Source organism: Mixophyes fleayi, chromosome 8, assembly GCF_038048845.1.
Source record: "Mixophyes fleayi isolate aMixFle1 chromosome 8, aMixFle1.hap1, whole genome shotgun sequence".
Lineage (NCBI taxonomy): Eukaryota > Metazoa > Chordata > Amphibia > Anura > Limnodynastidae > Mixophyes > Mixophyes fleayi.
Genome location: NC_134409.1, coordinates 59,793,460 through 59,806,153, shown reverse-complemented (window position 1 = coordinate 59,806,153; position 12,694 = coordinate 59,793,460). Strand labels below are relative to the sequence as shown.

General features: G+C 40.6%; 1 protein-coding gene across 3 annotated transcripts in view; it reads left to right on the top strand.

The window, feature by feature from the left end:
• The window catches only part of LOC142099296 (coagulation factor XIII B chain-like), a 341,745-nt gene that overhangs the window by 41,342 nt on the left and 287,709 nt on the right, over nt 1-12,694 (top strand). For 2 of the 3 annotated variants that reach the window (XM_075182612.1, XM_075182611.1), the window contains exon 3: nt 4,640-4,745. The exons of the other annotated variant lie outside the window; for it this stretch is intronic. In XM_075182612.1, the coding sequence (XP_075038713.1) occupies nt 4,640-4,745 (106 nt within the window). The remainder of the gene's footprint in view (nt 1-4,639; nt 4,746-12,694) is intronic. 3 annotated transcript variants of the gene reach the window in all.

The following is a 12,694-nucleotide window of genomic DNA, read 5'->3' as shown; positions in this document are numbered from 1 at the left end:
AAGAGGTGGTAACAAGATGGAATTCCACACTTTATATGCTTGTGAGGACGGAGGAACAGCGAAAAGCCATCCGCGCTTACTCCACAAGCAATGACATTGGGAAGTGAGGGGGAATGTATTTTAATCCAGCGCAGTGGAGAATACTTTCTGTGTTGTTCAAGTTGCTGATATGATTGCAAGTTGTAACTTGTGAACGGAGTTCAGACACTGATAGCTTGAGCAAAGTTTTCCCTTAATTAGACTTTTGGAAAAGCACCTTGAAGAAATAAAGGAGATGAAACAAAGAAATTACGCTAAGTATGTCGGTCTTGTAGATGAAGTATTTTAATTGCTTCTAAAGGATCTAAGAGTTATCAACTTCTGGAAATCGTATAACTACATTTTGGTGACTATGCTTGATCCTAGGTTTAAAAGCTATGTCTTCTTCTTATTTCCCACTGTACCAAATCACAAGAGATGCAATGCGCTCTTAGTGAGCAAGTCGACAACTGAAATGGTACCTGACACGACGGCGTCGCCTCCTTCAGTTTCCCAGGCTACTGCTGCTAGAAAAAAACTAAGCTTTTCTAAGAGACCCAAGGATAATGCAGATGACTCAGCAGAACATTCAGAACATTTTGACATTTGGTCTGGTCTATAAGAATTGCCCAAAAATCGTGACAGCTCTGTCGTAAAATGAACTACAAATTCCACGAGGAAGGCCTTTACTGACATTTAGATCGAAGTACATAGACTTCTGTAATGCTGGATTCCAGCAACACACTGATGAGGGTGAGGATGATGACAATGTAGATTGCAGGTGCTGGGATCTGGCTGAGAGAAGAAAGCTAGCTGATGCTGGTGCTGGAATGCTTATTAATATTTGGATATAATGTTGGCAATTTTATGTTTTTCTACAGTAAAATTTCACCTTTATTAAAGATGTGTGTCTTTCTTTAAAAAGGTAAAAGCTTTTTTTTATACAATTTTGTTTTTGACATTTATGTTACAGAAACTTCTGCAATGGGGGTTTCCTGCGTGGTTGAGTTATTATTGTGTTAGGATGAAGTTTGTTTTCATTCATCATTTCAATTGCTTCTCTCTTGTACATGTGACCACATACTTTGTTATTCACTGGGTTCACCATCTCCAACCCGCCAGGGTACCCCGGAATGGTCTTGGTCTGATGAACACACGCACCCCAGGGGGGTTAGCGCTCGTCACCATGTATTAGCTGTAGAATTACCACAGTTATCCAAGGAACGGTTGGAGCAATCAAAGGAACCATAACTGATTTAATAAGCCATTCTCAGTTTCACTGTACCGGCCGTGTGCTCTGGGTAACGGTGATCTCCTTGTCTTCATCTTCCAAAGCTTAGTCTGCAGGGGTCGGTGACACACCCATTTGTTTTATAAGGTCTTAGCTGTTATTTAAACTGGATATATTATCGTCCTGCCTCAGGACCTCCTCTGTACTATTGTTTTGAAGCGCAGTGTATTTCTCGTGTACAAGCTCTCTTAAATCGGCGATCTCATCCGAAGGGTCACATTTTAACTTAAGTACGGTCTAGTCAACTGCGTCTATATATTGGTTTAAATCTCTGTTCAATGCAGCATATTCCAACATGACAGATTCCATGCTGCCCATATGTTCCATGTCACAGTCTGTCTAAAGCAGATCTAATGCCACTCCAGTTGTAATATCCATTTCTGTGTCTACATAATTTTGGCCGTTCTTCAGGGATGAGAAGGAGGTATCAACAGAGAAGAAGGAGATTAAAGATGCAGCACGAGCAGACATGGTTTAATAATGTAGAGTTCATTGACAGCACTGTGGCAGCTAAGCTATTGGTAGCTTGTTTTGTGGGGGCCCAAACAAACCAGGCACTTCAGCCACAAAAGTGGCACTGCTTGTCGCTGGAGTGCTGTCTTTGTTAAACTGCACATGTCCTTTTCAATATCTTACATAAGGGAGGGTGGGAGGGCCCAAGGACAATTCCATCTTGCACCACTTTTCTTTTCTGCCACTGCTGTGTGGTAATGTTTCCTAGCTGTGCTATGAACTGTCGTGTGTTTGTGTCATTTATATGTCGCATAGCATCCAGCCAGGTCGCTGGAGTCTTTGTCTGAAAGTGTATGAAAATAATATTGTGACCTGTGAGGTGATCAAAATTGACTGCAAATGACTGGAAATTAGTGTTATTGAGGTTAATAATAACTTAGAAAGAAAGAAAAGCAAAATTATGTGATAGCATATTTTAGCTATTTTTCTAAAAAATACAAATCCAAAACCAAAACATGCGAGGGGGATTTTGCCAAAAACAAAACACGAACTTAATTCAGATCCAAAACCAAAACCAAATTCAAAACACGGGGGTCAGTGAACATCTCTAGCATGTATAGACTTTTAATATCCACTATGCCACATAAATAGTGAAGCACTAAAAAGATTATTTTCCCAAATGCATTTATTTTCCCAATAGCCAAAAAAGATTGGCCATCCTCAGAGAAGTCGGTCTCCCCATCGATACCCCAACATATTGTCTGTTTAATGTATTCCCAAACATAAAATCCTGTTTCAATACTATTTATTGATTATAAGGATCCTGATAGAATCTTTGTTGAATTGCAAGAAGTGCGACACACAAAGCTCCAATGGGTACGCTTGTTCATCTACTTGTCCATCTAGCAAATTTCAAGGTGCCCACCAACTTCAAAGTTTTTGTAAATGCCCCTGAAAAATCATTCTGCATTTAACTTGGAGAGAAACATCACTTCAAAGTCCAGCCTGCTAACAGTTTAGGACCTCACCATGTGCATCTCAATTTTATTGCATTGCAAAGGTAATGCATTTTTAACATATTTTTTCATGTTACCATAATGTAATTCCTGAAACTATTGATACTTTTTGCTTGTAGTACCAGTACTGGTTGCTTAACAGAATCCTAATGCGCATAAGCAGTGATTGTTTCTTAAGATTCAACGCACAATATAGATGCACCCGAAGCGAAGACAATCATCATCATTAACTTCTTTCTTGGCCAAGTTGAATGAATGGCCCAGGGAATAAGTTGATAATGATGACTTGTGTCTGCATCTGCCTTTTCATTTACGAATTGGACCCAGCCGTGTCACCCCAGGGTTCCAACAGTAATTTAAGTGATTTTTGAAAACCCTTGCAAAGCCTTAATTCTGTGTTGTGTATTAAAAAATAAGACTTATTAAAAATACAATATCACTATAACATTAAGTTGTTCATAATATCTTGGGACACTGCTAGCTTTTAAAGATTTGGAAATTATTTTACAGACCCAGTGATGAAGTGCACAAAAAAAATATATAGAAAGTGTCACGAGCCGCGGTGGTACTCACAGCCGTCGTGGCTTGCTTCCTGCGCTCCATGGCGTCCCGGCCTTCACCTTGACGACCGGGATGTCACTTCCGCCCAGCACCCGAACGTTGCTAAGGCAACGGTCAGACGCTCCTTCAGCGCGGCGTCCCGACAGTATAGAGAGCCGGGCGCGCACGCGCATTCAGTAGATTATTTATTGGATTCAGCCTGTGGGCTGAATTAGCAGGCATTAGCCTGCAAGTGTGTATACTTCAGGGGCAAGCCCTGATTGGCCCCTCTGTGTATTTAAGGCAGTGAGGTCTGCAGCCTCTGGGGATCAGGGCCAGCAGCCTAACAGAAAGTACCAAAACATGGGGCACAGCACTAAATGGGCCAATTCAATTCAGTGCAATGAGGGGGATATTTTGAATATCTGAAAACAGCTTTCCATTTGTTGAGTTTGGCAAGCAGGAATGTTAGACAATAAACTAAAATATTGGATAATATGTCCTCCCAACTCATCCACCAGCCAAGGTGCTTCCTTGTCATAATGAGAACTAGGGCCAATGCACCTACCATGGGAGGGGTCAACCAAAAAACTGACCACCCGCCCACATTGTAAAGTGGTAGGACTCTTCAAATGTTTTCCCACATTGGCTGCTTAAGATTGGCTAATAGTTAAAGGAAATTCCTGTCAATTCAGGTCACAGTCATTTTGTGATAGGCATTCAAGCAGTTGTGTTGGTCTTTATATTTTTTTCCCTCACATTGTATTGCAAACTGACAAAATCATTTCACATTCATTTACAAGGACATAAGCATTTCCCATCATATTATGATGAACCAAAGTGATGATTTTATTTTAGATTCAATTAGTGAACAAGGGGTTTCTTTGAGTATTTTATGCAATAAAGCTGTATTTTAAAAATGTGTTGACAACTCTGACAGTAAGTACAAGCACTTATAACTCACGCATTTCAAACGTGATCATGTGTGTCTATGGAGATTAACACAATGCCAGTGGCAAAGGGTCCTTAATGCTGCATAACCAGTGGGAGAACTAGCACGGAGACAAAAAAACACTATAAATAAAACCTAGCCCATAGATCTTGTACAAACAAAATTATACTCAAAGAAAAGAGTGAAAGCAATATAGGCTAAATAACTGGATTCACGGTGACAGAGCCATGCACATGCAATGATGCCAATAAAATATATCCCTAAATTGTATTTAGTAGAACACATAATCAGTACAATCCATCACATTATACATCTTCAAACAGCAATGAAAGAGTGCTATAACATTTTTTTTTCATTTGTAATGTTTAGAGAAATCTTGTGGACATCCAGGCGATATCCCTTTTGGAACATTTGAGCTGAAAGCCGAAGACGAGTTTGTGTTTGGAGCTATTGTTGAATATTCTTGTGATGAAGGGTGAGTCTATATGGGTCATCTATATAAGTATTCAAAATCTATTTTGAGCAGATAAGCAGCAAAGAGACATAAAATTTGCTTTCCCACTAACTATTCCTACAGACAATCAAAGGCAGTAATTATTACACAACATGGAGAGAAAAACACATAGCAACTCCTCACTTCTTCAAATTTTTCTCCCACTATGTTAATTTAAAGAAAGAAGTGTGAGAATGGTCCGCACAATAGTGTATAAATGTTTTATTACAAATGTAACAAAAATGGTTTAAAAGAGTACATTAAAAGCAAGGTACTGCTTATCTGATAAGACTGCTGGTTGCTGTATGTTTAAACCAGACAATGGCTATGGTAGCCCCAGCTGGCAAGGAAAATAAATGATGGATCCAAGCCTCACTTTAGATTTCATCCAAGCCTTGACCTGAGAAATTTCAAAACCACGCCTGACACTTTGTCACTCAGGATTTCATTAAGGCGAGTTTGAGTCATACTTGCCTACTTTTTGGACATTTGCAGCTTGAATACTTTTAGTTCTTTTGATTTATATGAACAATAGGAAATCACTCAGTTTTAGTCTAAAAAAACTGTGCTCTGCCATATATCACAATAGTTAACTTGTTTTTTTAATCATACTTCTCGCGCAGGATTATGTGCATTCAGCAAAATGTTATTTTGGGGCTGAAGTTATTTTTCCTTTTAGTCATTTATTGATATCCATAAATGTATTTTTGATTTATCATGATTAACTGTACCTTTCAGCACCTATGTTTTCATGAGTATGTGTTGGAGATAGATTTTTTTACATTTGTATATTTTTTCAATATATTTTTTTTCTTTTTTTTAATTAGTTTTTTTTTTTCACATAGATTGCTTATATGATGGAAATCAAGTATATTTCTATATCTTGCAAATAGGAAAACATATATGGTAAGGGGATGTAAAAGGCTAAAACATGCCCTGTGATGTAAAATTTATAGGGCTAAAAGACCTTTTTACGAGTAGAACCCTATTTCGGTGATAAGTTGGATATTTTATAGCCGCTTATCACCAGCATACAACTGTCCAGGCTATACTGGCCCTGCGTGGTAAAGGTAAACATCTTACTTCACTGGGCCAGTCTCTAGGTGAGCCAGGCTCATGCATGCGCAGTGGAACTGAAAGCCCAGATATGGGCTTCAGTTCCACTAATAAAAAAAGCTAAATCATTGTATAATTTGGATTATCTTTATTTTAAAAATTAAAACAATTATTTTTAAATATTTAATTTTAAAAAATGTTTTGTTCTAAGAAAAAAATGTTTTTAAGAATTTTGATCTGTTATTGTCATCATTTGATAACATAACAGGTATTGCACAACATTACCTTTTAAATAGCTCCCTTAAGCAAATTCTTACCACCTGCGGGGGTTATCCAGTAAGAATACTCTTATACAGCCAGCCTGCTTTGCATGGGGAAGCCTTCTCCAGAGAAATCCAGCAAAAGCTATCTTCAGTGTCACTCAGTGATAGCTATCATTAGCCTAAAGACTTTAGGGCCTATTTATTTATGGCCGCATATGTCCCCCGTTAACTATCATTCCTTATCGCAAAGATAATGGATGGCCATGTATTAAAAAATCATTCCGGGACAGCATATCCGATAGGAGGCTGTCCTGGTAATGATTTTCCTTACCTGTTAACAAATAATCCTGACCCAGTGTCTGTATTGCACATGCGCGACCTTAGGATTGCGTATGCCAAAGCCATTTTGCTATAGTAACAGGAGGGGAGAGCAATAAGGCTGCTGTGAGAGATTTGGGGATCCTTCTACTGCTATGTTCTCCCCATAGGGTAGAACAGCCAACGGACTCAAGTTCCAAAAAACTAGCTTTTTTGCAGCTTGTTATATTGCCGCACACCACAGTTCCCATTGACAATTATGGGGACTGCCGTCTAATGCGAAACGTAGCCTAATGCTGGGGAAATTTGTGATATCTCCTTTCTTAGGCATTTGTTAGATAGCTTTGTAACTTAAAAATGCCTAAACCATGCAGAAAAAGCTGTTTCTGCATGGTTTATGGCTTAATAAATAGTGCCCATTGACCTATAGATAGAAGGCCTATCTCCGGAGAGAACACCCTTTTCACTGTTAATAGCCTTTTTCTCCCTGTAATTGAACCCTCAGTCATAATTGCCTGCTTTACTATTTGAGTGAGACCTCGTGGACTCCTGAGAGAGCAACAAATTCTGCCACAAGAGAGCTTGCCTGTCTGCAGGTATGTGATGTTGCACATCACATCATAAAGCCACGCCTACATCAGGGAACATCGAAAGAAAGCAGAAAAAAAATGTACACATTTGCCCCTTAATAATGTAAATGGTATCTTTTTATACCTGCCCTTGGATCTCCCAGAGTACAGATTAAAGGGTCTATTTATCAAGACACAGCTATTTTGAAGATTTTCTATCGCTTCCTATCACATCAATAGAAAATCTTTTATCAATAAAATGTCACGTGGGCAACTAAGCTATGCTCAGCTTCCCGATGACACTAGCTGGCAGTGGTAAGAGGAGTCTTACTGTTCAACAGGCCAGTCTTGGGTCAATCTGCACTTGCATACTGAAACAGGAAGAACACACTTGAGCTTCCAGTTCCAGATTAAAAACAAAAACATAAATAATAATTATGTTCTTCATTTTAAAAAAGGAAAAATACTTTAAATAATAAAGCATATTTTATTGGGGGGAGCGTCTGCTATTGCCATCCTGAGATGAAGATAGCCATAGGAGTTCAGCTACCGCTATCCATGTTAAATAGGGTTTCCCATGTTTTGCATGGGGAAGCTTCACCGGACAGACCCAGTGAAATTAATCGTCAATGAAAGCTATCATAGTGCATAGTGCTTGTTTAATAGGGAGAAGGCCTAAATCTAGAAAAAAAACACTAATTTTCACATATTTACAGTTTTCCCTTACTTGATAAATTTACTCCTTATTTCTATAATGAAAGCTTGTTTTATTTATGCTTATTAGCTTTCTTTATCACAGGGCTTGTCAAATTTCTTCGAATCTAGATGCTAGCCTAGAAAATGTATCAGCCAGGAAAAAATTTTAAACATAAAGACCACAGAAAGAAAATACAGCTCTATTTAACCACTATCAAAAGAAAAAACATAAAAAATACAATCAGTAAGGCTCACTTTTATATAACCAGTTTTAATATAAATCAAAGGCAAAAACAATATATCTTTAAAAATGTAATTCATGGAATATAATAAAACAATGAGCTACAACAATTGCATTATTATTATTCTTTATTTACAGAGGAACAGTTTCTTTGAATTAATGTGTTAATAATTATTAATATCTATGGGTGTTGAGTCTCGGGTCAAATAAATATGTTTTCAAAATTTTCGAATATATTTTATTTTTGTCTTCAGATTCCACAGTAATGCCCAAAGAGCAATTGATCTTAGCAAATAACGATAGAGAATGATTTATTCCTATAGAAGGATGGATTCCTTTACTTGACTCTATTAATATATTGATTTGATTCAACCAGTCACAAGCTACAGGAGTAATTGCAGAGTGTTGAAAAAGAATGAATGAATTACATTCACAGGAAAGGTAGTGGATAAGTGGAATAGTCTCCCATGAGAGGTGGTAGAGGCTGATACAGTAGAGCAATTGAAACATGCTTGGAACAGCAATAAAGATATTCTTAAAATGAAATAAGAATTAGGATGGCCAGTGGTAGAATTAATATAGTTAGTCATTGCTAAAACTAAATAGATGAAGGTGGCCTGCACCTTCATCTATTTACTATGCACTGATCGTTGGGTAAAGTATTCACAGGGAGTCAAGAGTAGTGCATTCAAACAACTTGTTTTACTATAAGTGCTTTTCATGGTACGAGTAGGTAGATTTGACTGAATAGACATTAGTATGTGCCATAATGCTGCTCTTGTGAATCAAACAAGGAGACTCCTTACGCATATATATTTGCAAGTATGTAAATATGTAATGTAAAAAATATGTCATGTATTGGTCATTTGTGGATGGCGTGCTCAGATCGATTTGATTCTCTGGTACATTTTTGAGAGGTATTTCAGCTCTATATCACTCAATTTTGGCAAATGATCTGACCTCGGCACCCTTCTGCATTTCTAACAGCACGTGTTAGGGTTGCCCCCTCTCACCACTCATAATTGTTCTCATAATAGAACACTTGGCCGCCAGGATACATGCTAAGCATGAGATATCTGGCATACACGGAGGCTCCACATAGCACAAAATAGCATTATATGCTGATGATGTAGTCTTGACCATCGCTAACCTGACTACGTATATCACTTCCCTTGAAGCTTGATATACACAGCTTGACCTACAGTCATGGGCAAAAGTTTTGAGAATGACACAAGTATTAGTTTTCACAAAGTTTGCTGCTTCAGTATTTTTAGACCTTTTTGTAAGATGTTGCTATGGTATACTGAAGTAAAATTACAAGCATGTGTCAAAGGCTTTTATTGACAATTACAATAAGTTTATGCAAAGAGTCAATATTTGCAGTGTTGACCCTTCTTTTTGAAGACCACTGCAATTCGCCCTGGCATGCTATCAATTAACTTCTGGGCCACATATTCACTGATGGCTGACCATTCTTGCCTAATCAATACTTGGCGTTTGTCAGAATTTGTAGGTTTTTGTTTGCCCACCCACCTCTTGAGGATTGACCACAAGTTGTCAATGGGGAGTTTCCTGGCCATGGACCCAAATTTCAATGTTTTCATCCCTGAGCCACTTAGTTATCACTTTTGCCTTATGTCAAGGTGCTCCATCATGCTGGAAAAGGCATTGTTCGTCACCAAACTGTTCTTGGATGGTTGGGAGAAGTAGCTCTTGGAGGATGTTTTGGTGTCATTCTTTATTCATGGCTGTGTTCTTATGCTAAATTGTGAGTGAGCCCACTCCCTTGGCTGAGAAACAACACCACACATGAATGGTCTCAGGATGCTTTACTGTTGGCATGACACAGGACTGATTGTAGCGCTCACCTTTCCTTCTCCGGACAAGCATTTTTCCAGATGTCCCAAACAATCAGAAAGGGGATTCAACAGAGAAAATGACTTTATCCCAGTCCTCAGCAGTTCAATCCCTGTACCTTTTGCAGAAGATCAGTCTGTCCCTGATGTTTTTCCAGGAGAGAAGAGGCTCCTTTGCTGGTCTTCTTGACACCAGGCCATCCTCCAAAAGTCTTCGCCTCACTGTGCATGCAGATGCACTCACATCTGCCTGCTGCCATTCCTGACCAAGCTCTGCACTGGTTTTGCCCCGATCCCGCAGCTGAATCAACTTTAGGAGATGGTCCCTGCACTTGCTGGACATTCTTGGGCACCCTGAAGCCTTCTTCACAACTATTGAACCTCTCTCCTTTAAGTTCTTGATGATCCGATAAATTATTGATTTAGGTGCAATCTCACAAGAAACAATATCCTTGCCTGTGAAGCCATTTTCCTGCAAAGCAATGATGACTGCACATGTTTCCTTGCAGGTAACCTTGGTTAACAGAGGAAGAACGTGTTAGGTTTCAAGGTTACCTTAGTCAGTATTTACGCCGGCCTTCCTAGGGCGCGGAGTCTAACGGCCCTCCCGGTCTTCTCCAAGAACCGCCGCAAGGCAGGGTGGGTTTTGCTGCCGGAGAACCGCAGGTCGCGGCCCCCAGGTTACCCTACTGACGTAAGGAGAGAGTTCTATGAGATGGACATGTAGGGGCACGGTCAGATCCACAGAAGAATAGATAACTGAAGTCACTAACCGTATATTCAGAAGGTAGTAGTCTGGAGTAGAGACTGGTGGAATGCAGGAGTCAATCCACGGTACAGCCCCAGGAGCAGAAGCGTAGTCCAGAATAGCCGGTTCGGTACACAGAGATCCGTCCGTTAATGCAGTACCAGGGATAAGGCAGAAGAATGGTCTGGAGAATAGCTGGTTCGGTACACAGAGATCCGTCCGTTAATGCAGTGCCAGGGATAAGGCAGAAGAATAGTCTGGAGAATAGCTGGTTCGGTACACAGAGATCTGTCCGTTATGCAGTACCAGGGATTAGGCAGTAGAATGGTCTGGAGGATAGCCGGTTCGGTACACAGAGATCTGTCCGTTATGCAGTACCAGGGGTTAGGCAGTAGAATGGTCTGAAGGAGAGCTGGTTCGGTACACAGAGATCTGTCCGTTATGCAGTGCCAGGGATTAGGCAGTAGGATGGTCTGAAGGAGAGCTGGTTCGGTACACAGAGATCAACAGTCACAAAGGAGAACACCAGGGAAGTCAAAGCACAGGAAGTGCAGCCAGATACAGGTAACACGTTGCTCTGACACCTACAGTGTGTCAGAGCAGTCCTGAAGTAGGAGTTTGAATTCCCCGCCCAGATCAGCTGACCTGCCGCCGGGACCTACCCGGAAGTGCGGCAGTACAGAACGAAGGAGCGGCGCTGACACAGGTAAGCGCCGTGACAGTACCCCCCCCATTAGGGATGGCCACCGGACAGCCTATAAGGTTTCTGAGGGAATTTGGCATGGAATTTTCTTAACAGTACTGGAGCATGTAGATCACGTGCCGGAATCCATGAATGCTCCTCTGGTCCGTAGCCTTTCCAATCAACCAAGAATTATAGAGAACCTCTGGAAATGCGAGAATTTAGAATTTCCTTGACCTCGAATTCATGATCTTGCGTAGAGACAGCGGCAGGAGGTCTCTTGGAAGAGGAAAATTTATTAATGACAAGTGGCTTGAGGAGGGAAATGTGAAACACGTTGGGAATCCTTAAAGTAGGAGGCAACTTTAATCTGAAAGCTACTGGATTAATAACTTCCAAGATCTTGAAGGGTCCAATGAAACGGGGAGCGAATTTCCTAGAAGGAACCAACAGGCGAAGGTTCCGCGTAGATAGCCATACCTTATCGCCAGGAGAAAGTAATGGGGAAGGTCTTCTTTTCTTATCAAACGCCTTTTTGCTGGTGGCAGTGGCGTGAAGTAGGTTACGTTTGATTATACCCCACCTGGACGAGAAGTCTGACCACATGGAATCTACAGCAGGAATTCCGGATGTAGGCAAATCATTAAAAGGAGGAACTCTAGGATGAAAGCCTTGGAGAGCAAAAAAAGGGGAAACCAATGTAGAGTCATGAGAATTATTATTGTGAGCAAATTCTGCCCAAGGTAACAAATCAACCCAGTCGTCATGTTTAGCTGAAATGAAGCATCTGAGGAATTTTTCGAGCTCTTGATTAGTCCTCTCAGTTAGACCATTGCTTTGGGGGTGGTATGCAGAGGAAAAATTCAGTTTGATTCCACAAACACGAGAAAAGGCTCTCCAAAATCTTGCAACAAACTGTGTTCCACGGTCTGAAACGATGACCTCTGGGCAACCATGGAGACGGAATATTTCCTTTATAAAAAGTTGTGCCAGCACCGGAGCAGATGGAAGGCCTTTTAGAGGTACGAAATGAGCAGCCCGTGAGAAACGGTCTGTGACTACCCAAACCACGGAAAAGCCTCTTGAAGAGGGTAAATCAGTGATAAAGTCCATGGAGAGATGACTCCATGGATGATCCGGAATGGGTAAAGGCTGTAACAATCCATAGGAGGCTTGCCGAGGTACTTTGTTCTGAGCGCAGGTGGAACAAGCCGTAACGAACTCCCGAACATCAGAGTGAATAGATGGCCACCAGTAATTACGGGAGACAAAATCCAGAGTCTTCTTGATCCCAGCATGACCAGAGAACCGAGAGGCGTGAGCCCACTTGAGGAGTCTTGATCGAAGATGAGAAGAAACAAAGGTCTTCCCGGGAGGAATCACTAGATGAGCAGGGGTGGTGGCCAGTATACATTTCGAGCCCAGGATGGGTCTAGGAGTATCCTCTATAGTATCAGTGGCATCAAAGGATCGGGAAAGAGCATCCGCTTTCTTGTTCTTAG